The sequence below is a fragment of the Thecamonas trahens genome (assembly GCF_000142905.1).
Source record: "Thecamonas trahens ATCC 50062 unplaced genomic scaffold supercont1.2, whole genome shotgun sequence".
Taxonomy (NCBI): domain Eukaryota; order Apusomonadida; family Apusomonadidae; genus Thecamonas; species Thecamonas trahens.
In genome coordinates, this window is record NW_013657678.1 from 397422 (window position 1) to 421983 (window position 24562).

General features: G+C 64.2%; 6 protein-coding genes across 6 annotated transcripts; 2 read left to right on the forward strand and 4 right to left on the reverse strand.

The window, feature by feature from the left end:
- Window positions 1–31: 31 nt before the first annotated feature.
- AMSG_00493 (uncharacterized protein) lies at window positions 32–2526 on the reverse strand (the record flags this gene model as incomplete). The annotated part of the gene is made up of 1 exon (XM_013907316.1): window positions 32–2526. One exon carries the CDS (start codon window positions 2524–2526, stop codon window positions 43–45), a length of 2484 nt encoding a protein of 827 aa, XP_013762770.1. The 3' UTR covers window positions 32–42.
- A 515-nt stretch (window positions 2527–3041) lies between these two features.
- Window positions 3042–5787, forward strand: AMSG_00494 (DEAD-box ATP-dependent RNA helicase 52; the record flags this gene model as incomplete). The annotated part of the gene is made up of 2 exons (XM_013907317.1): window positions 3042–3132; window positions 3472–5787. The coding sequence occupies exons 1-2, from the start codon at window positions 3130–3132 to the stop codon at window positions 5785–5787; spliced, it is 2319 nt and encodes a 772-aa protein (XP_013762771.1). The 5' UTR covers window positions 3042–3129.
- A 56-nt stretch (window positions 5788–5843) lies between these two features.
- Window positions 5844–7145, reverse strand: AMSG_00495 (soluble calcium-activated nucleotidase 1). The gene has a single exon (XM_013907318.1). It carries the CDS (start codon window positions 7118–7120, stop codon window positions 5876–5878), a length of 1245 nt encoding a protein of 414 aa, XP_013762772.1. The 5' UTR covers window positions 7121–7145; the 3' UTR covers window positions 5844–5875.
- A 571-nt stretch (window positions 7146–7716) lies between these two features.
- AMSG_00496 (uncharacterized protein) lies at window positions 7717–9079 on the forward strand. Its single transcript, XM_013907319.1, has one exon. It carries the CDS (start codon window positions 7741–7743, stop codon window positions 9052–9054), a length of 1314 nt encoding a protein of 437 aa, XP_013762773.1. The 5' UTR covers window positions 7717–7740; the 3' UTR covers window positions 9055–9079.
- A 2680-nt stretch (window positions 9080–11759) lies between these two features.
- AMSG_00497 (uncharacterized protein) lies at window positions 11760–20849 on the reverse strand. The gene has a single exon (XM_013907320.1). It carries the CDS (start codon window positions 17627–17629, stop codon window positions 12899–12901), a length of 4731 nt encoding a protein of 1576 aa, XP_013762774.1. The 5' UTR covers window positions 17630–20849; the 3' UTR covers window positions 11760–12898.
- A 218-nt stretch (window positions 20850–21067) lies between these two features.
- Window positions 21068–24550, reverse strand: AMSG_00498 (uncharacterized protein; the record flags this gene model as incomplete). Its single annotated transcript, XM_013907321.1, has 4 exons — window positions 21068–21901; window positions 22003–23692; window positions 23743–24061; window positions 24160–24550. Coding segments are annotated over 4 exons (3234 nt in total), but the record flags the coding sequence as incomplete, so codon positions are not given.
- Window positions 24551–24562: the final 12 nt, after the last annotated feature.

Genomic DNA, 24562 nt, shown 5'->3' on the forward strand with positions numbered 1-24562 from the left:
TTGGCATCGCTCGGGGGAGAAGGGCGCTTGCTCGATCACTCTCTACGCATTTAGCATGGTCATGTTGTAGAGATCACGAGGAAAGATGGGCTCGTTGTGCGGCGGGAAGAGGCACGGCGCGATGAACTCGCGGGTCCACTTGAACTCGTCGAGCAGTTTGTCGAGGAGGTGGGTGACGTTGAGGGCGATACCCTCGCCGAGCGCGGTGTCGACCGGGTTTTGGATGTTGAGGAAGCACGGCGAGAGGACAGCGGGCTCGGCATCGAGGGCGACGGCGTAGTCGCGCCAAAAGTAGTAGCCCGAGTGTGCAGTCCACACGTAGCCAAAGTTGTAGACTGTGACCGGGTATGCGCCCCAAAAGGCGATGCGATCGAGCGGGACGCGGTACGCGGCTTCGCGCGCGCGGATATTGGTCATCGCTGTCTCGAGCGCAGCCTCGGCCGTCGCCAGCCGCGCAGCCCGCCAGGCCTTGTCCTTGGACCAGTAGTGCGCATAGTCATAGAGGGCGTAGACCTGAGCGGCGCGCGCGGCAAGAACTCGTGACGATTGGACCAGCTCGTTGTACATGGGCAGCGCGCGGGCAGGGATAGCGTCCGCGAGCTGCTCCAGTTCAACAACGAGCTCGCCAAAGGTAGTGTTCATGGCGGCGAGCAGCGGCGCGAGGTGCGTTGGGTAGCTGGAGTCGAGGCGAATGGCCTGCAGGCCGATGCGGTTCGGCTGAGTTGCGAGCGCGTGCTTGGAGAGCGCACCGATGTCTGCAAACGAATCCCAGCCTTCGAGGTACGCCTGGCCGTTGGCTTTGACCACCGACGCATCATTACCGTCAAAGATGTGCCCGGTGACGTTGCCGTAGATGAGCAGCTGCGTCTCGGCCTCGACCATCGCCATTAGCCACGCGATGACGTCGTCCTGGGCAGAGCCAAACGGCGCGGTCGGGACGCGGAGCGCCTCTGCAAAGGCGGCGTGATCCGAGGCAATGTCGAGGCTGGGGTCATATGCGGCGCGGGCGACGACTACGTCGTGCAGCCAGTAGCCCCACTCCCAACCCGAGTCAAACACCATTTGGCCGTCGAGGCTTGGGCTTGACGACGCCAGCCGCCGCAGATCGACCAGTCGGTTGAGGCCGTAGACAGGCAGGAAGAGCGGGACGTCGATGTCATAGTTAACCCAGTACGCCGACTCGCAGTGGTACACGACCTCGCGCTCGCCGAGTCCCGCCTGCCACGCCGTGAACGCCTCCATGTATGTAAAGTTCAGATTGCCGTACGTCGGCGCAGGCTCGTCGAGCGTGTACGTCTGGACGGTGTGCGGCATGATGCCGAGGCGCGAGTCGGCGTAGATGGGCAGAAAGTTAAAGTTGAGCGGCTTGCCTGTCCGCGGATCGTCAAAGTTCTTACACGTCTGTCCGGTCGAGCAGTGACACTTGATGTACATGCGCTTGCCGTAGGTGTCGGCGATGTAAGCGGTCGCCACATTCATCCACGTCAACATGAGCTCGTCATCGGGATGAGTAAACTCCGAGTAGCCATTCTCGGTCGAGATAAAGTCAAAGCCAGCTGCCATAAACCAGTCGATCGACGCGTGGATCTGCGCCTCCTGCTCCGCCGCACTTCCGGTATTGTGGACCATCGGCCACGCGTGCTGCTGGATCTCGGCAATCGGAACGTCGGCGCCGGCTGCTAGGCCCCACGAGTGGAGCTCGGCCACAATCGCAGCCAAGCGTGCCTGCCGGGTGTTAGAGGTCGCAAACTGGGCCCACTCCTGCGCGTAGAGCACGACCCACTCGACCCGGTTCTGCAGATTGGCCACCATCCACTCGCACACGTTGGGAAGCTCGTCGGTGAGCATGTTGTTGAAAGAGGCCTCATCACCAGGCCCCTTCACGCCAAATCCGTTGAACATGTTGGTTAGCTCGAGCGGATGCATGGTGTGGATGTGGTAGCCGCGGATGCGCAGGTGCCGCTCGTGGACCGCGGCACGCACAGCGACTGGCCCGGTGCACGGGCCGAGGCCGAGGCTCGCCACTGACGGCACCGCCGTCACCACTAGCGGATCCAGTGGGTGCAGAAAACCAAAGCCGAGGAGCTGAAGCAGCTCGTACGCCGCAAAGCCGGCTCCGCCGCCGCCATGGGTCAGCTTGCCTTCATCGGCCATGCCTGACCCGACCAGGACTGCCACCTCGCCGGCAGCGCATCCGCGAGCGACGTAGCCCTCCGGCCCGAGCCCCGCCGCCGCCGCTGATCCGTTGTACGCCTTGACAACGTCGAGCTCGCCGACAGCCACCACCACCGCTCCGGCCGGGAGCAAAGTCGGATTCACGCTCTCGCTCGCAGGCACCACCTGCAGCTCATGCGTCGCCACACTACCCAGGAGCGCAGTCATTCGCTTGGCCACCCGCGGCAACACCGAGTCGTCCACCTGCAGCATAAGCGGTGGCAGCGAAGCTGAGCTTGCATCACCCGCCGCCGCTGCCACCAGCGCCAGCAATGCGCCCAGGACGAGGGCAAAGAGAGCCGAGCGAACCATGGGAAGGAGGGAGCGGGAGAGAGAGGGAGAGAGAGCGAGCCAGCGAGCAAGAGAGAGAGAGAGAGCAAGCGCCAGCGAGACAGACAAGGGCAAGAGGCGACTCTAGTGTCTCGGTCTGTGACCAAGGTGAGTACTACGGGTGCTGGTGTTGGTGCGGGGACGGGTGCAGGTACGGGTGGGGGGGGCCAGGGCGTGTGACTGCGCGCGTGAGTGCTCTTTCGACAGTTTTGTCGGCGTGCCGCAGGCAGCTTCCCCCACATTCCCATTTTACCGCAGGCCAACATACATCGAGCCGTCGCGGATGGTTGCCTTAGCTCCAAGCTTGTCACGACGCAACAGCGTTGGGACTGTAGCAAAGCCCACTGATGCAGTGTGTGTCCCTTGGAACGATGGGGATCGGGTCGGGCAGGGGGGGGGGGGGGGAGGGGGTGCGGTTTGAACCGTTGGTTAGTTGTCGGTCACGGCTGTCGGCTTTCAATCAGCAACAATGGCCGGCGGTGATGACCGTCTCAGCACGTCACACGCCCGTCATCCATTGCGGCCAAAGCAGAATCGAGGCCGCCTTCGCTCTCCCCCCCAGCAAGCGACAACTCGACTCCAAACATGGTAAGCATGACGGCAAGAGGCACCACGGCCAGCCGCATACCACGCCCACCATCTACCCCATCCCCTTCCTTGTTCCAAATTCATTCCCCCCCGCTTGTGCGCGTTCCGCTGCTATGGTCGGCACCTGTGCCGTCGAGGAGCCCGGCTCGGATGGCGCGGATGGTGGGTGTTCCGAAAACGGGCATTGCCGCCGTCCCTCGCGCCGTCCCTCGCGCCGTCCCTCGCGCCGTCCCTCGCGCCGTCCCTCGCGCCGTCCCTCGCGCCGTCCCTCGCGCCGTCCCTCGTGCCGTCCCTCACTCAACCACCGTACTCACCCTCCCCTACCTCCACGGCTTGCAGTCTTATGTGCCCCCTGCTCTCCGCAACCGCAACCGCGGTGCGGCCACCAACTCGGCCAAGCCGGCCAACCCTCCGCCGGCGCCGGCAGCCGACTCTTCCGGCCCGTCGCTCCCGCCCAACACTGCAGCCCCTGTGGCGGCTTTGACTTCGTCGGCGCCGTCGCGGTGGGCCGACTCGATCGCTGCGCCGCTGGCTCCTGTGGAGCCTGTGGCGGCGGTGGCGGCCGACGCCGCGCCGACGACCTCGTCGGCGGCGACCGACAACAACAACAAGACTTCCACTTCCGAGGCGGCAGCGGCTCCGGACGCGTCACGCGCGCCCGCGGCTGCCGAAGGCGGCCGCGGCTTTGGTGACCGCGGCGGCGACCGCGGTGGCGACCGCGGCGGCGACCGGCGCAGCGGCTGGGGCGGCGACCGCGGCGGCGACCGTGGCGGCTACGGCGGCGACCGGCGCAGTGGCTGGGGCGGCGACCGCGGTGACCGCGGCGACCGTGGCGGCTACGGAGGCGACCGGCGTGGCGACCGCGGTGGCTACCGCGGTGGTGACCGCGGCGGCGACCGTGGCGGCGACCGCGGCGACCGCGGCGGCGACCGCGGATACGGATTCGGTGGGCGCCCGGCGCCGTCTGCAAACAACGACCGGCTCCGTGGTTGGGGACGCGATGGTCCTGCTGACGCTCCGCGTGACCGCGGTTACGGGCGTGAGTCGGGCTACGGCGGCCGGATGTACTCGCGCGGTGGGCGTGGGCGGTCGGGCCCGGTGCGCGACCCGCTTGGCAAGCCGCGTGACGTCCTGCTTTCGCGGTCGTCGCGGCTCGAGGAGGAGCTGTTTGGGACCGAGGCCGAGCGCGCCGAGCGCGGCGTCTCGTCGTCGGCCATCGACTTTGACGCCTACGAAGACATTCCGGTCGAGGCGACTGGACGCGACGTGCCCGAGCCCGGACACACCTTTGAGGAGCTCGAACTCGGCGTGGTCCTCTCCAACGTCGTCTCGCTCATGGGCTACTCCAAGCCGACGCCGGTGCAGCGCCACGCGGTGACCATTGCCAACGCCGGCCGTGACATCATGGCGTGTGCGCAGACCGGCTCCGGCAAGACCGCCGCCTTTCTCATGCCTGTCATCAAGCGGCTGCTTCTCGACGGGCCGACATACCCCGACGAGCCGGCCAAGACTGGCCGCCGTATGAAGGCCTACCCCAACGCGCTCTGCCTCGCACCTGTCCGCGAGCTCGCGTGCCAGATCTTCGAGGAGGCTCGCAAGTTTACCTACCGGTCCTCGCTCCGTGTTCGCGTGTTTTACGGCGGCGCGCCCATGGGCGAGCAGCTCCGTGAGATGGAGAAGGGCTGCGACATTATCATCGGCACGCCCGGTCGTGTCATCGACCTCATCGAGCGTGGGCGCGCGTCGATGAAGTTCATCTCGTTCCTCATCCTCGATGAGGCCGACCGCATGCTCGACATGGGCTTTGAGCCGCAGATCCGCACCATCGTCGAAGACTCGGGCATGCCGCCTCCGGGTGAGCGCCAGACCCTGCTGTTCTCAGCCACTTTTGCCCGCGAGATCCAGCAGCTCGCTGCCGACTTTCTGGACGACTACGTCTTCCTCCGCGTCGGCCGCGTCGGCTCGTCGGCCGGCCTTGTCGAGCAGCGCGTCGAGCTTGTCGAGCCGCGCGACAAGCGCGACTTTGTCGTCGACCTCATCTCGGCCGTCCCCGGGCTCACCCTCGTCTTTGTCGAGACCAAGCGTGGCTGTGACGCGCTCGAGGACTTCCTCTACGAGGCTGGCTTGCCGTCAACCTCGATCCACGGCGACCGCGACCAGCGTGAGCGCGAGGAGGCACTGCGCTCGTTCCGCTCGGGCCGAACCCCGGTCCTCGTTGCCACCGACGTCGCCTCGCGTGGCCTCGACATCCCCAACGTCACCCACGTCATCAACTTTGACCTGCCCAACTCGATCGACGACTACGTCCACCGCATCGGCCGTACTGGCCGTGCCGGCAAGAAGGGCATTGCCACCGCTCTCTTTACCCAGAAGGATGCCAAGCTCGCCAACGACCTCATCGAGAACATGGAGGAGCATGAGGATAACGTCATTCCCTCGTGGCTTCGTTCCTTTGGCCGCTCGCGCGGCTACGGCGGCGGCCGCTCGCGCGGCTCGCGCTTTGGTGGCTCCGACTTCCGCCGCTCCAAGGGCGGCGGCGGTGGCCGCTCGCGTGGCTACGGCGGCGACCGCGGCGGCGACCGCGGCGGCGACCGCGGCGGCGACCGCGGCTTTGGCGGTGGTTTTGGCGGCGGCGACCGTGGTGGCCGCTGGTGAGCAACCAAGTATGATTAACAACCCCCCCCCTCCCCCCCTCCTTTCCCCCACTTAGATTGCTCCAGGCAATACGATGGTGTTTAGTTTCTCAGTCCTGCAGGAACTCGATGCCCTCAAACTTGACGTCGCCAAACTTGGTCTCCGGCATCAGCACCTTGCCAGTTTTGACATTAAAGACCATAATGTAAGTCTCGGCAATACCAGCGTCCTCAACCGATTTGAGGGCAACGGCCTCGTCCGGGAAGCCCGGCACAAAGCGGACGGCTGAGAAGCCGTGCGATGGCACGATCTCGCCAATGTGGACCGACGACACATCGCCGAGCTTGAACGTCGGCGGAACCGAAAGGACCAGGTTGGAGCCACGGCGCTCGTCCTTGACCTCGTCGTAGGCGTCGGGTGAGACGCGGCGCGGCAAAAAGTACCACCGGCCGTGCGGCTCGTGCCACATGACGGCCTCGTGAAGGAGATAGCCCGGGTGCTCGGTGCCGGTCGCCTTGCGCAACAGGCGGTAGTTGTCGCGCCAGTCAACGTGCTCGATGCGCCCCTCAGCATCGATGAGCTTGACCCACATCGGACCCTCGGACGTGATCGAGCCGTCCTTGTCGTTGACAAACTCCTTGCCAAAGCCGCCCACAAACAGATGCCCGTTCTTCACCGACATCCATTCGCACTTGAGGTTCTTGGACGTCTCGCCGTCACCCTCGGCTAGGATGTACTTTGGCACTGCCGTGTACGTATACTCGGCTCCGGCGAGCACGGCCTCGAGCTGGTATACCACGCCGGTCCGGTCGTCGCACGTCCACAGTCCGCCGTTGTACGCCACCAAGGCCGAGAGCTCCATCGACCGCCCACCCACCGCCAGCGATGACTCGATCCGCGACTGGGTCACCCACGTCACATCGTACTTCCCGCTCATGCTTCGCGTCAGGCGCCCGATCTTGAGAATCGACGACCACGCGTTGGCCTTTCCCTCCACCTTTGACGCCTGGTCCATGTCCGCCACCACGGCAAAGACAAACGAGGCGCTGCCATCGGCCCCGCGTCCGCCGCCATGCCCGAGCGGATACGTGTCATCGTACTTGCCAGACGGCTTGATCCGCGTCTCGCCGGCAACCAGCACCCCGTCGTCGTCCACCGCCCCGTACCCGCTGCCGCTCCGGCCGTCCTGCTTCCCGCTCCGGCCGACGCCACCGCTGCCGCCATCCATGCCCTCGCCCGACCCCCCAGCAAGCACATACAGCATGACAAGCGCAAGCGCGACTCCGGCCGCCACCTTGCGCTGCCCGGCGTACCGCGCAGAGCTGAACCACGAGTCGTTCCGTGGGTTGAGCATGCCTCTACCACTCTGTCCAAGTGCCGTCTTACCCTCTCCCGTCGCCTCCCCTCCTGCCGAACGCAGCGCCCATTCGTCGTCGCCGCCGCGCCGACGTGGCGGCCGTCCCCGTCTCACCAACTCGCCCAGCATGTAATCCTGGTCGAAGCCGTTTGGTTCGCCTGCTCGCTCATCACCATCTACACGTGCCCGACACATCACCGGCACTGGTCGCCCATCACCGTATCATGTATCGGGTGACTGGGTGCTTACTAACCCCGCATCGAGCTACCCAAGCTCTGGCAGTGCCTTGTGCACGGGCGCACCAGCATGCCGCCATTCCTAACATAGCCGGCTTGCCCCGACGATGGTGTCTCCTCTTTGAGCACTTTATCTTACCGCCCTCCGATCGCCCTCCTTCCCCTCGAGGTGAACGCCCCGATCTGCGGCAGACTGGCACTGACTGAGGCTTGTTCCGGGTATGCGGGAGCGGGGCGGTGAGCGGGGGCAGCGAGCCATTCGCCCATTCACGGAACCCGAGTCGACGAGCGGCGGCGAACGGGGGAGCAGGAGCAGGAGCGCGACAGGGAGCAGGGGAACACCTCTCGCTTGCACTTGTTGTCTTCTGGGACAGAAAGAGCATGTCTGGCAGGAGGACATATGTGGGGCAGGGCCTGCTGTGGGCCATCGGGCAGACTGCACGCACGTGGTGGGCGTGGATGCCCGTGGTCATCCTTGCCTTTCTCGCTGCCTTTGTCTTTGGCCCTGGCTGGAACTGGATCTCCTTCCTCATCGAGTACGAGGGCCACAGGGACTGCACCGTCACTGCCATCACCACCACATCGGCAGGCTTTTCCGCCTCTCTCTCTCTCTCGGATGGCTCTCGTGCCTACAACTTTACCGCTGCTTCAGACTTTGACGCCAACGGCATCAACTGCCGCGACTTGTCCTCCTCGGGCGGCCTCGCCTCCGACATCGTGTCCGACATCGGCGTCGGCGACCGCATCACCTGCTACCTCAAGCGTGGAAAACCCATCGCGTCGTATGATGGACCAGTCTATGTCTTTCCAACCCTGCGGCGGAACTGCTTCATCCACAAGTTCATGCCCGCCCTTGTCATCTGCCCCATCCTCTCGTTCTTCTACCTCTGCGGCGTCCTTGTCACCCTCAAGCCCAAGGTCTCCAAACCCGGCACCTGCCTCAACCGCACTGTCGGCCGGTTCTTCTCACTCTCCATCACCTACATTTGGGCCGTTCTCTACATTGTCGCCATCATCATCTTTGCCTCGCTCTTCTTCTCCAACGTCTTCTTCTCCATCACCACCCGCGCAGAGTGCACCATCCACGCCAAGGGCCGCCGCATCCACTGCCTCCGCTGCTACAACGTGCTCAACAACAATCGTGAGCCGCGCACGCCCTCGCACTGGTGTTCGCACTCTATGGTTTGCACCAAGGGCATAACAGGCCACGCCTCGCTCTACGACGCTTGGGTCGACGTTACCTACACCATCCCCTCGTCGTCGGCCGTCTTCTCAGTATCCGCAGACTCGGACATTGTCGCTTCACCAGAGGGCCGCGGTTCGTCGTCCTCTCCTCGCATCTCGTCCTATCTCGCCAACATCGCCATCAACTCAACCATCCCGTGCTTTGTCTCTGTTTATGGCTCATCTGGCGATGTCTGGCTCGATGGCTACAATCCTGAGGAGCGCGACCCGTACATTCTCTCGGTCACCTTTATGCTTCTCTTCCCCATCATCTTCATCCTCGTTGGAGCCTGCATTTGTTGCCGGAGACGCCACTGCCCGCGCTTCTGCTACATCGACACCTGGTCTGAGCCCATCCGCTTTGACCCCGACTCGGGTTCGTACACCTACGACACTGTTGACACGACTGCCGACGACTACACCTACGGCGCTTCGACTGCCACCTTGACCGACGACGACGATGACGATTAAAGCGCCGCAAAGAACAGCAATGAAATGCAAGAGCATGCCATGCGTTTACCACAGCGCACTCGCACTTACCGGCTAGACCCGAGGTCGACATCCGGGAGCGAGACGGAGCCCGAGCCCGAGTCCGAGCATGCGCCCGTGCCCACTCCCGACCCTACGCCCGAGCCGGTGTTGAGCCCGTTCTCGTTGAGCCGCGGGTTCGATGCATCGTACACCCAGTAGTCAATGACTTCGGACGCCATGCCCTCAGCAATCCAGTCGGTCTCTGTGGTCAGGACCCACGACGACTCCTCGGATCCAGCCAGGCCCGACGTCTGCCCTGACTCTTGGGTGCGGAGTGCCGATGAGCGCGATGCCACAGCGGCCGCGCCTGCTCCGCCCGCAGCCGCGGAAGCGAGCGCAGCCTGGGTTCGCGGGCCGCGGCTGCGCCGGTCAGGCCCGTCAGAGGACATCGACACGTCTGACGACGACGACGGGCTGCTGGACCGCTTGTCGGTTGCGGCGGCACCTGCTCCAGCTGCCGCAGTCAACAAGGCCGACTCGGACGCCAGTGACGACACCGTGTCGTCCGGCGATGTGTGACTCATGTCGGTATGCCTGCTCGCCTCGCCGGCGGGCGCCTTGTCGCCGCTCGCAGCGATGCCTCCCGCAAGGCTGCTTGCCGCCCGCGGACCCTTGTCGCCGCGCCTGGCTCCGGCGCTCCGCGTGCTACGCTTGCGCCGCGATGCCGCGGCTGCGCCGACGGCTGCACCAACACCAACACCAGCCGCCGTCTTGGTAGCAGCCTTTCGCCCACCAAACTTGGCTCCGTCCTTGCCTAGTTCCACAGAGAGGACCGGACGCAGTGACGAGGCCGCGGCGGCGCGCGCTGCCACCACCCGCGGCGACGTGTCGAGCTTGGTCACAGGCTTGCGCGGCTCGTCGCTCGACATGCTGAACGAGTCGGTCTCGTCACCCAGCACAGACTGCGAGCCCGATGCCGAGACGAGGCCCTCCTGCGAGTCCGAGAGGTGAATGACCGCCACTTTCTCCACAGGGTCGACAATCGTGAGCGCCTTCGCCTCCTCAGGCTCCTCCTTCTTGCGGCAGCAGAGGAAGAGGAGCCAGAACAGGCAGCAGCAGCAGCAGAGTGCAAGGAGCGCAAGCAGCATGCCGAGGAGCCAGTCGGAGAGACCCGAGCCCGAGCCCGAGTCGCGCCCACCTCCGGTCACCGATCCAGCCGTGGTTGTACCAGGTGGCGGCGGCGGCGGCGCAGTCACGCTCCGCTCGAGGTCAGGTACATAGTCTACCGTCCCGTCAGGCATCATCAGTGCACCGACCACCCGCATCGGCTCGCTGGTTCCGCCGACTACGGCATCAGCCCACACCGCGTTGGCCATCCACGCCTGGGTCATGTTGCCATGCGTCGCCATTCCATGTTGACGCGTCGACATCGGCAGCGCCTGCCACGTGCCGTCGACCCACAAGTACCCGATGCCGTCCTCGATCATGGCCACAGCAACAACTCCAGGCTCAACTTCGTAGCCCGACCCGACAATCTGCGACGGATCTGTCGGCGCAAAGTACACTCGCTGCACCACATCGCTCATCGGTGCCTCACCAGCTTCGCCGTAGGTCGCCAGCATGGCAGACGTGATCACTCCGTCCGTTGCGTACGCGAGCGCCTTGTAGTCGTTGCGGTCGCCCGGAGAAATCGCAGGCGCGCCGACTTGCGGCGGCAGGCCATCGTCCGGGCCGTCGTTGATCCACTTGCCGTTGTAGAGCGGATTGGACAGCACCGGCCCACCCGGCGCCCATACATCGGCACCCAGCCCCGGATTGTTGATGTCGACCACAAGCGGTGGCACACCGCCGTATGTGCTACCCGACGGCCGCCCACCAATTTTGACCTCGGTGTTCGGCACAAAGTCAACAACATCGTCGTGCGGATTACCCGGCGTGCCCGAGTCTGAGACCAGCGCGCCAACCACAGAAATCGGCGTCAACCGGTCGACGCCGTACTCAGGGTTGCTCCACACGTTCTTGGAGATCTTGACCTCGGTCACCCGACCCGACCGAACCACGTCATACTCGGACGCATCCAGCGGGATCCACTTCCACTCGCCTGAGCGACCGGTCCCGCCGTAGCGGTACCCGATGCCGTTGTACGTCATTGCAACCGCAAACCGACCATCTGCCATCTCGTAGCCGGTCTTTGGCAATCCGGCAGGCGAGAAGAAGATGATCTCGTCAGCCGTCGGCTCATTGCCCGTACGTCGCGTGAGCAGCGCAGCGACCTCGTCGTCTGACGCCACTTGCAGTAGCGCCGTGTAGTCGTCAACCACATCCAGGCTACCCGAACCACCAGCATCGAGCCGCACACCGTCGTTCACCCCGTCTGTGCTTGACTCGACGTTAAACGTCGGTGCCAGCGTGGCCCAATCTGACCCGCTTCCATCTACCACCACCCACAACGGCGGGAGGGGTGATGGTGGCGGAGGCGATGGCGGCGGAGGCGACGGTGGCGGCGGCGACGGAACAACTGGCGGGAGAGGCGATGGTGGCGGAGGCGATGGTGGCGGCGGTGGCGGAGACGGGCTCGGTGGCGGCGGCGGCGGAGATGGGCTCGGTGGCGGCGGCGGCGGAGACGGGCTCGGCGGCGGCGGCGGCGGAGATGGGCTCGGCGGCGGCGGCGGCGGCGGAGACGGGCTCGGCGGCGGCGGCGGCGGCGGCGGCGGAGGACTTGGCGGCGGCGGCGGTGGGCTTGAAGGCATACCCATAGGTGGCGGCGGAGCAGGGACCTGCCCCGGCCCCCAGGCCACAAGATCGGGACCAGCGTCGACAATGTCGTCGGTGGTGTTGTCGGGCGTGCCTCGCGTGTCAGTCAGCGTCGCCACAACCTGGGTCTCCCACTCTGGATCGACGCCAAACTCGGGATTGGACCACGCAAGCTTGGAGACTCGGTACTCTGAGATGGGGCCACCGGTGTGTGAAGTGTAGTACGAGCTCGGCAGCCGCGACCACGACCAAGTGTTCGAGAGCCCAGATCCAGTGTAGACGTAGCCGATGCCACGATAGATCATGGCTTGGGCATACCGGCCGTCCGCCAGTTCGTACCCAACGGTCGCGTTGGGGTGGACAAAGAAGACGGTCTCCTCAATGTTGGCTCCGATTGATCCGTTGCCATACCGCATCATGTACACTGCCACTGACGAGTTGTCTTGCGCATACGTCACCGACGCCACATCGTGCGCAGGCTCGAGCTCCCGCTGAATCGGATAAGGATCCTCTTTGGAGAGCCCATCGTTCGATCCGTCGTAGTACCGCGTGAGCTTGAACTGCGGTCCCACACCGCCCCACTCACCGGCATGTCCGTCGACAGTAACAGGCACGTTCCACGTCGGCTCGCCCGGCCCAAACCACACTCCCGTGCCTGGAGGTGGCGGCGGCGTCGAACTTGGCGGCGGCGCAGGCACGCCGTCCCAAACGTCCGGCACGTAGTCGATGACATCATCATACGGGTAGCCGAGCGTCCCGCCGTCGGAAAGCATCGTCGCCACCACCGTCATCGGCGTATCAGTCGTCAGGCCGTACGTGCCGTCGCTCCACACACTCCGCCTCATGATAGCCTCCACTGTGTTGCCCGACCGGCCGTAGCCAAAGTCAGCCCCATTGATCGGCTCCCATGCCCACTCGGACGACCGCACCGAGCCGGCGTACTTGTACCCGACGCCGCCCTGGATCATCGCCGCAGCGTATGTGCCTGGTGCCACGGCAAAGCCGCGAGTGATCGTGGTCGAGTCCTCCGGCACAAAGTACACGGTCTCGTACACTCCCGGCTCCGGCGATTCGTCCTCTTCGCCGTACGTCATCGTGTACGCCGCGAGCATGTCGTTGACGTCGACATAGCCCATGGTCGAAAAGTCGTTGCGCGCCTCCATGGCCCGCACAGAGCCGGCCTGCGCATTCCACGTCCGTCCGTCGTTGCGCCCGTCGCTAACGTTGGTTGCTCGGCCCAAAGCCCGAGCGTGAACCACTCGTCAAGCTGGCCGTCCGCAAACACACCAGGCGGCGCCGGCGGCGGTGGCGGGTACGCAAACCCGATGACGTCCGGCACATAGTCGACCAGATCGTCGCTAAAGTCAAACGGCGTTCCAGCTGTGTTGGTCAACGTTGCCACCACAGACATGTTGATTCCAGGCGCAAGTCCCAGTCGCGGTGCCGTCCATGCATCGCGGTACATCCGCACCTCGGTCTGTCCGTTCACCGTAACCGACTCGTAGTAGTCAGCCGGCAGCTGCGTCCACGACCACGCGGCAGACTTGGACGACCCAGCGTAGACGTAGCCGATGCCGTTGAGAATCATCGCCACTGCATGATGGTCTGGCGCCACTGTGTACCCCGCGTCGCCAGCGCTCGCGTTGGACGGGAGAAAGAACGTCGCGTGCTGAGCCCCACCCGAGTACGTCTCACTCGGCGAGTACGTCCTCGTCATCGCCACCACAGACGCTTCGTCATGCGCTGTTTCAAGCCGGACAAAATCATCGCGCGGGCCGGTGTACCGTGGATACGGCGAAGGATCAGAAGATGTCAGCGCGTCGTCCGGCCCGTCGTTGATGACCCGGTGGCCATAATCAGCCCCAAGGCCAGGCCACTCGGACAAGTCGCCGTCCACAACCACGATGCCACCGGCTCTCGGCAGGCCTGGCGGGGGCGGCGGCGGCGACGCCGAAAACGGCGGCGGCGGCGCGCGGATTGCAAACGGACCCGAGTCTGGAATGTGGTCGATGACGTCGTCGTTGACGTCCGACGTGCCCTGGGTCTTGGCGATCACCGAGTACACGTACATACCGTCGTTAAAGTCGAGACCATAGTCGCGGCCCGCGCCGGCCCACACTGACCGCTCCATTCGTACCTCGGTCACATTGCCCGACCGAGCAAAGTCGCTCGACCACTCGGGCAGCTGCCGCCAGGCCCAAGTGCCGGACCGGTCCGGCCCATCATAGGCAAAGCCAAAGCCATTGACAATCATCGCCACAGCATACCCGCCCGGAACAGGATACCCGCGTGTTGCGTCGGGCGACGCAAAGTAGAACGTCGTCGTTGTGTCGGCGTCAGGCGCCTCGCTTGCCCCGGCATATGTACCCGCACGCGCCGCCACGTACGCCGCATCCGACACGTAGGTGAGGACCGCGTAGTCGTTCTGCGGCGCAATGGGATGCGCAAAAGGCGACGTATCCGACACCAGCAACCCGTCGTTCGAGCCGTCGGTGACATCGACGCGACCCCACTGCGGTTCGTCGAGTGACGATGGCGAGACCCACTCGGAGCCGTCGCCGTCGATGACAACAGGAAGCAGCGACGGCGGCGACGGCGGCGGCGGCGGTGCGCCGACGTCAAACGGCCCAGTGTCGGGCGCCGTGTCAACCACGTCGTCTGTACTGTCAAACGGCGTGTTCTGCGTGTTTGTCAGCTGGACCACTGCAGCCATCAGGGCGTCAGCAGGCACACCGTACTCGGCACCCGCCCACGCCAGCCGTGACATCCACGCCTCAGTGGTGTTGCCAGACCGGCCATAGCCGAACCGTGTCGACGCGAGCGCCGACCACGACCACACACCCGACTTGGTGTTCCCGGTGTAGCGGTAGCCGATGCCGTTGAGGATCATGCCGACAGCGTACACGTCTGGATGAGCCTCATACCCAATGAGCGTGTCCGACGCGTTGGCCGGTCCAAAGAACACCGCTGTCTCCACCCACGAGTCGGGCTCAGCGTTGTCTTGTGCGTAGGTCTTGAAGAGAGCCGCCACTCGCGCGACGTCCTCGACGTGCGCGAGCGTCGCGATATCGTTGGCGGCGCCGGTCACTCGCGGGACCCGGTTCGCTGACAGCGTCGCGTCGTTGGGCCCGTCGGTGATGTCGACTCGATTGACTGACGCGCCACTGTAGGAGCTCCATTCTGAGTCGTCACCGTCTGCCAGCAGACTTCCGAGCGCTGGCGGCGGCGGCGGCGGGCTCGGTGGGCTCGGTGGGCTTGGCGGGCTCGGCGGCACATAAACGTACGTTCCATAGTCCGGCACGTCGTCGTAGAGGTCGTCGGAGAGGTCGCCGGGCGTCCCGCGCGTGTTGGTCACCGTGGCCACAGCCATCATGTGGCTGTCTCTATCGAGACCAAAGCCGGCGGCCCACGCCGACTTGGAAATCGCGGCCTCGGCGGTATTGCCGCTCGACACCGCTGAGAACGCGTCAGCCTCGAGAGCGCTCCAAGTCCATCCGCTTCCCACGGTCGTACCCGAGTAAACGTAGCCCTGCCCGTCGAGGATCATGGCCACTGCGACAATGCCCGGTGCGACGCGGTAGCCGGCGCTTGCGAGCGTCTCATCTGCAGGCGCAAAGAAGAGCACCGTCGAAGTGCCTGCGTCCGGCGGCGTAGCCGTCGGCGCGTGCGTCTGCAGCCGTGCGTACATGGTGGCATCGTCAAACGCAGTCGAGACCACGGCGGCATCGTTCTGCGCCCCGGTGACGACGTTGGTAAAGCCGTCAGCCGAGCGCGCGTCGTTAGCACCATCGATGGTGTCGATGCGGCCATAAGATGCACCGAGCGCATCCCAATCGCCGCCACTGCCGTCAATGATAATCGGTGCCCTGGGCGCAGGCGCCCATGTCGTTGCCATCTCAACATGCTCGCCGCTCTCCGGCACAACGTCCGTCCGCCGTTCGCCACCTTCGGGCGGAATGTATGTCACGGTAGCGTACGCCATGTACGTCGCGTCCGGACCCTGATCCTGAGCCAGCCCTGCATCGGCAGCTGCAGATGCTGCTCCTGGCATGATCGTGTGCCGCGGCGTGGTAAGCAAGCTCCGCACAATCGTGATCTCCAGGCCAGCAGGACCGGCTGAGATGTCGATGAGTCTGCCCGAGGTCGGATGCCGCGGCGAAATCTGCACCCACGACCAACCGAGGCCATCTGCGCCGCCGGCAGCATCGTCGTAGGCAAAGAACACATCGTTAAACACCATAAACTGGGCGCGGAACCCGGTCCCGCCTACCAGCGAGTAGCCCGATGGCAGGCCCTTGACGCCCAGAAACACGATGAGCTCCATGTTGTTGGCAGCCGGAGCCGTGAGCGGCGTTGCCGATCCGGCCAGTTCGAGCCGGACGTGGACGTGCGAGAGCGAGTGACTAAGCTCGAGGCCGACCACATCGGCGTAGTCAGGAAGGCTGGGGTTGGCCGACGTCGCGTCGTTGAGCGCGTCGACAACGCGAACGCCGTTGTTGATGCCGGCCAACGAGGTTGGCGTCAGGCTCGGCACACACTGCCACCCGCACACCGAGCCGCAGTCGATGCCGTCTTCGGCCGGATCGATGATGCCGTTTGAGCAGTGCGCCGGCGGGCAGCTCCGTCCGCATGCGCTCCCGCAATCGACACCCTCCTCCTGCGATGAGTACATGCCGTCCGAGCAATGAGGCAGGGGGAGCCACTCGAGCCGCGGAAGCGCCACGCCGGTCTCAGGCAGCCAGCCAGCGGTCGAGTACGTGTTGACGGCATTGCTCGCTGCCACAATCCGGACGAGCACCGGTGTGGTCACGCTCGGCACAGCAGGAAGGCCAGCAGCGGTGAGCGCGGCCTCGCTAATTGAGGCCTCAACAATGCCAGCCGACGGCGTAACAATGATCGAAAGCGACGTTTGCGGAAGCGGCGACCACAGAAGAGTGTCGTCCGACGAGGCAAGACCAAGCGCGGCCCGGATGCCGAGTGGCGAAGCAATCGTGCCCGAGCTCGACCCGACGTACGCGTACGGATCACCACCAAACACTGCGAGCTTTGGCTCTGGCGGATTACCAGGCGTCGCAAGAACCATAGCAAAGTCGTCGACAACCGTGATGGTAGTGTCTGCGAGCGAGAGCACGTCGAGGCGGTAGTAGGCACCGGACGATGAACTAAACGAGTACAGCGTTCCCGACGCCGAGCTCGCTGCCCGGTGAACTGCGGTGAGGAGAGGGAAAGTCGATGCGGCTGGCACGCCGGTGGCCAAGACAAGGCCGTCCTCGGCAAAGCTCACACCGTGCGGGATGGCATCGACGTCGCCCGGACCTGAGTTGTCGCGCGGAGTGGCCGACACAAAGATGCGGAGCGCGTCCGGTCGGGCCGAGTACAGCAAGTTGACATCAATGTCAAGATAGGTGACGCGGGCGAGCCGGTCCTGATGCGCGAGCGTGACGGCCGAGGTCTCGGCGTTGTACTGCGGATGCGGAAGCCAGCCCCAGCCAGTTCCGGCAGCTGCGTCATGGATCGACGGAACGCCGTCCAGAACAAGGACGTCAAAGCCGCGAAGGTAGCCAGAGGCCAGTGAGTCGTCGGTGTTGAAGAATATGGCAAGCTGGGAGTTGTCGAGGAGCGACGGCTCTGCGGCCGAGACCATGACGGTCACCTTGGTGCGGGCACCGTCCATGACAGCGGAGACCGCAAGGAGGTCGGTGGCGCCTGCCTTGAGCTTGATGGCCGGCAGCGAGTCTGTCGAGCCAAAGGAAAGCGCGGTGGCAGTGGCCGGGTAGGTGTACGGCAGCGGGGCAATCGGCGGGCGGACCGAGAACGTCATGGAGGCTTCGTTGTTGCCTTCGTCTGCCTCGGCACGGCGAGTACAGCGTCGAGCGTGACCGCGACGGCGTAGCCGGCGCCAGGCTTGTTGATGGGCTCGTGGGGGATGTCGATGGTGGCGGTGGCGCCAGGGAGGAGCCACGGCGTGTACACGTTTCCGTTCTGGGCCTGGACCGACGACGACCACATGTAGGCACGGGAACTTTGCGAGATGCCGACGCCGATGTTCTGCATGGTGACAACAACGTCAAAGGCCTCACCGGCACGCGGGGCAGGAGGGCGGAGGGTCATGTTGGTAACAACCAGGTCCGGGGCCGGGTCGTGCTTGTACACATGCGATGGCGCGGTATAAAAGTACGACTCGAGGAGGACATCATCGTCGTTGTTCGACGTGTCGTGCTCGGCCGCCTGACCAACTACCTCGGCCGTCACGTACAGGTGGTTGCCGATGACGACACCAGTCGTGTTGAGGTAGACGTTGACCGAGATGGTGGCGAGCGAGCCGGGAGCATACGCGCCGTCGGTGAGCTCAATCTGAGGGGTGGCGATGGTCTCGCCGTTGTGGACGACGGTGATGCGGGCGGTGAGTGGCGCAGCCGGCGGTGGTGGCGCACCGCGGTTGGCAACGGTCACTTCGACCTCGACCACGTCGGGGATCGGCGTCCACGCCGCGTTGTCGGCCGACCGACGGAAGGTCGGCAAGATAGAGACGACAACGAGGTCAGGCATGCCGGCGTAGACGTCGGGATGGTGGATGTTGTAGACGACATCATCAATTTCGGCCAGCGAGCGCGACGGCGAGATGTGTGTTGGAAAGTCGTGCGACTCGGTGGCAGCCAGGTACTCGAGCGGCGTCTCGTACCATGGCGCACCTTGCGACTCACCAGACTCACGGGCGGCAAACATAACGGCCCAGTAGTCGAGGACGAGGGTGGTGAAGCCGCGACCATCAGCGTTGTCCTGGGCAGCAACAAGCTGGTCATTGAAGACCTCGCCCGAGACCTCGCCCCACCAGTAGTTCATGTCGGCGGCCCACGACTCCCAGTAGACGCCGCTGAGGTAGGAACGAAAGTCGTCGTAGCGAGAGCCGGCAAACTCGGGAAAGGCAAAGTGGAGCGGGCGGTTACCGATGAGCACGGCGTCCGGGTAGTCGTACGCAAGGTGAGCGATAAGATCAAGGCCGCCGTCGCGAACCCAGTAGTAGTCCGAGACCATGGCCGGAGGCTGCCAGAACGACCACGGTGCCGACACGCCGAGGGTGTCAAGGAAGAGGCCATCCATGCCGAGCTCGTTGAGGATGTAGTTAAAGCCGGAAGTTCCGTGCTCAGCTGCAGTTGCCGTAGTCAGAAAGTCGTACCAGAGCGGATCGCCCGGGTTGACGTACAGGCCGCCCCACTCAGTGTTCTGGTCAGGCTTGCCGTCGGGCACGGTGTCAACATACGCGCCGCCTGTGTCCGAGTACACGCCCATCATGTCGACGTACCACGATGGGTAGCCGCCGTTTGCAAAGGAGACCTCGCCCGTAGCGTAGTTGTACGTTTGCGGGCCGGTGCCGGTGTTGAGGGCGGGCGAGAGCGAGGCATCACGCGGAACATTGAGTCCCCCGCCGGGTCCGGGCTCACCGTAGTCCTCGCCCACAGAGATGTAGCCAATGACGATGGTGTCGTCGGCGTTGCCGAGAATATCGTCGGGCCCGTCACGGATGTCGCGGACCTGGGCGGCGGTGATGAGCGCCGAGCCGCCACCCGGGTGGCAAATGACAAGGTCGTACTTTTCGGCCTTGGTCACTTCTGCGGCCGACCACGCCGAAAAGAAGACCATGTAGTCTGAGGTGGCGGTGAGGCCCGGAATCGGGCCGCGAAGGTGCGAGAGGATCGATCGGTCACGCGAGATCCAGTTGCTCGGCTCGAAGCCACCCGTGTCGCTCACAACAAACGCAGCAAAGTAGTACGATGTGATGGGCGCAAGGGCAGCGTCGTTGTCGACGAGCGCGACAGCGGCTCCGGGTGTGTGGCTCGAAAGCGGTGCGCTATACACGACCGACTCGCTGGCACCGGCGCCGCCCGGGGCGGTCGGAAAGCCGACGGTAGAGCGGACAATCTCGATGCGGCCGCCTGTGGCTGGAAAGACAGGCGGGAGGATGACGGCGAGGTCAAAGGCCGAGACCGAAGCCGGCGTGACGTCGAGGCTGGCAAAGGTCCGCGGGAGTTCGACGATGTCCGAGGTGTCAAAGACCGTACGCGAGCCGTCGTTGTTGACAGCAACGAGGACGAGCTCGTAGCCCACGCCCGGAACGATGCCGTGGTCAGCGGCCGAGACCACAACCTGAGCGTCCGAGGTGGCGGCGGTGGCGATTGTCTGGGGGCCGATAGCAAAGAAGAGCGGCGAGCCGATGGCGTAGCCGCCAGTCGGCACGGTGTCGAAAACCAGCGAGGCAAAGGCATGGGCGGCAAACTGAGCGGTGTACTCACTCAGCGAAAGGCCCGCAAGCGGCGACGTGCCCGGAACATGGTCGCGGAAGACAGCGAGAGGAATGGTGGCATTGAGCGAATAAATGCCATCAGATGTCAGCGCGGCAGCAAGCGGGACGGTCTGCCCGGTCTCGGACCACGCCGAGGACTGAGTGGCAAACGGCTGATTGACTGATAGTTGGTATGCCGTGTTGTGCGTCTGGATGGAGACGGATGCATCAACGTGGTTGTACTCGATGCGGAGCTCGGCACCGATGGGCATGCCGTGGTGAGCAAAGCCCGTGGCGGCCGAGCCGTCGAGGTCAAAGTAGACAAAGATGTTAGTGGCGAGGGCGGTGAGGAAGATAGAGAGCGACTGGCTAGCCGCGTTGACCTCAAACCGCACTCTACGAAGATACGACGGGTCCTCGGGAGGATACGGCCACGCCAGGTCCGGATCTTGAGACTCAAGCCCGATGCCGTAGCTGCCTGCTGCGGCAAAAGCGCCGCTTGCCGACTTGCGCGACACCTGGGCCGCACGCAGTTCCCACGACGCAACCGAAGCCGGTGCGGAAGGAAGGGAAATCGTCATTCGAGCCGGATGCGCCTCCAACGAGGGCGTAATAGCCCCAGCGACCACACTCGCCGCAATGATGAGCACAATTACGGTCGTAAGCATCTGGATTCCTGTGCTGGTCATGAGTGCTGGTGCGGGATACCTGAAGGTGCGGGGGGAGGGGCGGGAATACGCCGGGGATCGGTTCCGAGACGAGTGACCAAACGTGATATCAGCCGCGGAACAATCGGTTTGCCGAACAAACAAGCGTAATAACGAGATGACCAATTCGTCATCATTTTGACGTTCCTATCAACAGCGTTGCAAAAGGCTACGTTTATGCGGCAGGCGAGAAGGCTGCGGGGAAACAAAAGGTCAGCAGTGGATAAGCGAGTGGACCGAGGTACGGGGGGGGGGGGGCGGGCATGGCACGTCACTCGACAATAATATCGGCGTCGAGGTCGTCGAAAACATTGTGCGTGGTGTAGACAACGTCGTCGTTGAGCGAGACGAGGGGGATGCCATCACCGTCGTCGAGGGCGGCTGTGGCGGCGAGGGATGAGCCCGGGGCTGCGAGGGTGTGCGGCTTGGAGAGGAGCGAGTCGGTGAGGCCAACGCCGGCGCCCGCGTCATTGCCAGCGTCTGTGGCATAGATGTCCACCGATGCCGGGATCACGACCGAGTTGCGGGAGGAGGCGTCGGCCGATGCGACGAGATTGAGCGAGTCATCGATGCCGATGGAGACGGAAGCAACGCTCTCATCGAGTTTGAGCATGGAGCGCTGGTCCTCGTTGAGCTCGCCGCGATAGGTGAGGATGTGCTCGACGAGCGACTTGTTGACCCAGTCTGGGGCATTTTTCTCGAGCTCGCGCCAGAAGATGATTTGGCGGACGTCGAGGTCAAACTCTGCGTCGGGGTTTTTGTGCAGCTTGAAGAGGGCGCGCAGCTCGACGAGGAAGGTCCAGGCGAGAATGGCGACGGCGGTGACGACGACGGCGATGCAGCCGATGATAAAGATGTACCGTGAGACCTCATTGGGGAAGCGGTCTGCGTAAAACGCAAAGCCAAAGCCGAGAACAATCATGGCGCAGACGTTGAGGCGGAGCTCGAGCTTGTTGTACAGCGGCTCGTAGTACGGCTCGTGCTGCGAGTGGAGGACGGTAGCGGTAGTGAAGAGAGCGAGCAGGGCCGAGACCTGCCAGATCTGGGCTTCAGAGAAGAAAAGCGAGGCGCCGACGACAACGAGGCGCTTAAAAAGGAGCGGGAGCTCGGTGAAAAGTAGGCGTTGCGATAGAGCCGGTAGGTCGAGCCGAAGCGGCCGAGGATGGATGGCTCAGCGAGCCTGTGGCGGAAGCGGTAGAGCGCGACGCCAATGTAGAGAGGAATGCCAATGACGTAGATGCAGACGGCGATGAGACCAAGCGGAAGGAGCCGGAGCCATGCAGCGTCAAAGCAGCGGCGTCCAAGGTCGGCGTCGAGGTAGTAGTTGCCGTCGGCGAGCCGCGAGCAGTCGAAGAGAATGAGCGACGACCGTGAGAGAGGGATGTACAGAAGCGGCGCAACAATAATGACAGTCCGTTCAAGGACAATGAGCGTCGGCGCGTCAAAGGCAGGGAGGGTGCGGAGGCGGGCAAACGAGTAGCGAACCGACTTGATGAGGATCCAGGCGAGGGTGGAAATGAGGAGGAAAAAGAGCGGGTAGAGGGTCGAGAGCGCGTACTTGGCCTCAAACGACGAGAGCGAGCACTCAGAGGCAAAGATGTCAAGGTCAAGATTGATGACATTAAAGATGAGGAGCGTCTCCTGGACCCGAGACGGCCACTGGAGCGAGGACTTGGCAATGACGCCGAGGATCTGGAAGAACACAATGGCCTGCGACAGCGAGTGCGGGACGCGGCGGCGGTGTGAGTACGAGCCGCGTGTGTATCGCATCTCGGCGGTGACGAGCGCACCCTGCCCGTCCGCAATGGCGGTCGCTTCGCCGGCATAAGTGAGGAGCATAAAGACGACAACGCCGATGGCGGTGACGACGATGGCGAGAACAAAGGCGATCATGAGGCCTGACGAGCCGGGCGGGCACTTGCGGCATGCGCCCGAGCCATCCGAGTAGTGATTGGCGGAGCACGTGTTGCACATAAAGCCCTCAAAGCCTGCAGCACACTGCTGGAAGCCGCCTGCACACGCGCCGGGCCTGCGGCACTGCTCAAACTGCGAGCCGTCGCCGTTGGGCGAGACGTCAAAGAAGCCCTTGGCGGCAACGGGCGGAGCGAGGCCGCCGCGGCACTCGCCGCCGCGCGGGCAGGCGACACAGCCGGCATTGCGGCGGTGGCCCTCGAGGCCAAGCCAAAAGTTGGGCGCGCACGTGCAGTTGGCCCACGACGGCGAGATGGAGGGTGACCGCATGTTCTCAGGACAGAGCTCGCAGCGGCCGGCGTTGATGACTTCTGAGAAGGTGTTCTCGGGGCACTCGGCGCACGTCGACTCGTCAACCGACTGGAAGCCGGGCGGGCAGATGGCCGAGACGACAATGACCCACGGCGACGACGGGTGCGGCAGGCCATTAACGACAACAGAGATGGTGTAGAGGCCTCCCTCGACAGGTGTAAACGAAGCCATGTACTCGGCGCTGCCGAGGTTGCCGAGGCTGACTGGAAGGCTCAGGGCGCCGCGCTTGGGCACGACCTCGATGAGACCTGCATCGTCCGAGCTCACCCGCGCGTTGCCGTACAGGTCGCGGACAACAATGGTGAGCGTGACAGTGGCGCCGGAGAAGGAGCCCTCTGTGAGCGCAGAGCCGGAGACTTCCGAGCCGGCGGCGGCAGCAGCGGCAGGGACGACGACGTAGGTCAGCGGCGAGATGGCATGCTCGCGCTTGTTGACCAACATTGTGGCTTGGTACGTGCCTGCAAGCGCGGGCGCAGTATCGGCCGCGCCAGTCATATCGACCGAAATGTTGTAGATACCCCCGTAGCCCGCATAGCTCCCGACAGCAACGATGCCAAAGTCGGGCAGGGTGACTTCCATGAGGTCGTCACCAGTGTCGACGACGGAGCCAAGGCTGTTGCGGGCGACGACTCCGATAGAAAACGACTCACCGGCCTGGTAGACGGTGCCAGGCCATTAACGACAACAGAGATGGTGTAGAGGCCTCCCTCGACAGGTGTAAACGAAGCCATGTACTCGGCGCTGCCGAGGTTGCCGAGGCTGACTGGAAGGCTCAGGGCGCCGCGCTTGGGCACGACCTCGATGAGACCTGCATCGTCCGAGCTCACCCGCGCGTTGCCGTACAGGTCGCGGACAACAATGGTGAGCGTGACAGTGGCGCCGGAGAAGGAGCCCTCTGTGAGCGCAGAGCCGGAGACTTCCGAGCCGGCGGCGGCAGCAGCGGCAGGGACGACGACGTAGGTCAGCGGCGCGAGATGGCATGCTCGCGCTTGTTGACCAACATTGTGGCTTGGTACGTGCCTGCAAGCGCGGGCGCAGTATCGGCCGCGCCAGTCATATCGACCGAAATGTTGTAGATACCCCCGTAGCCCGCATAGCTCCCGACAGCAACGATGCCAAAGTCGGGCAGGGTGACTTCCATGAGGTCGTCACCAGTGTCGACGACGGAGCCAAGGCTGTTGCGGGCGACGACTCCGATAGAAAACGACTCACCGGCCTGGTAGACGGTGCCAAGAGGCGGCGCGTCAACAAGTGTTTGCGTCACGTCGGTGGCCGAGCAGAAGAACGACAACGGATGCGGCTGCCAGTCGCCAAGCCCACCCGGTCCGCAGGTGTAGGTGCTTGTCCCGACGGCCAGAAAGCCCGTATTACAGGTGTAGGTGCAGCTCGAGTTGTAGGTAGAGCCGGTGCACAGAACTTGCGACGCAGTGGGGATGCCAAAGTCGGGATCGGTGGAAATGTCGCCGCAGTTCTTGATGTTGCA

Bases quoted from the DNA above. Each gene is read 5' to 3' on its own strand.
- AMSG_00495 (XM_013907318.1), bottom strand. From the start codon at position 7,120: ATGCTCAACCCACGGAACGACTCGTGGTTCAGCTCTGCGCGGTACGCC.
- AMSG_00496 (XM_013907319.1), top strand. From the start codon at position 7,741: ATGTCTGGCAGGAGGACATATGTGGGGCAGGGCCTGCTGTGGGCCATC.
- AMSG_00497 (XM_013907320.1), bottom strand. From the start codon at position 17,629: ATGACGTTCTCGGTCCGCCCGCCGATTGCCCCGCTGCCGTACACCTAC.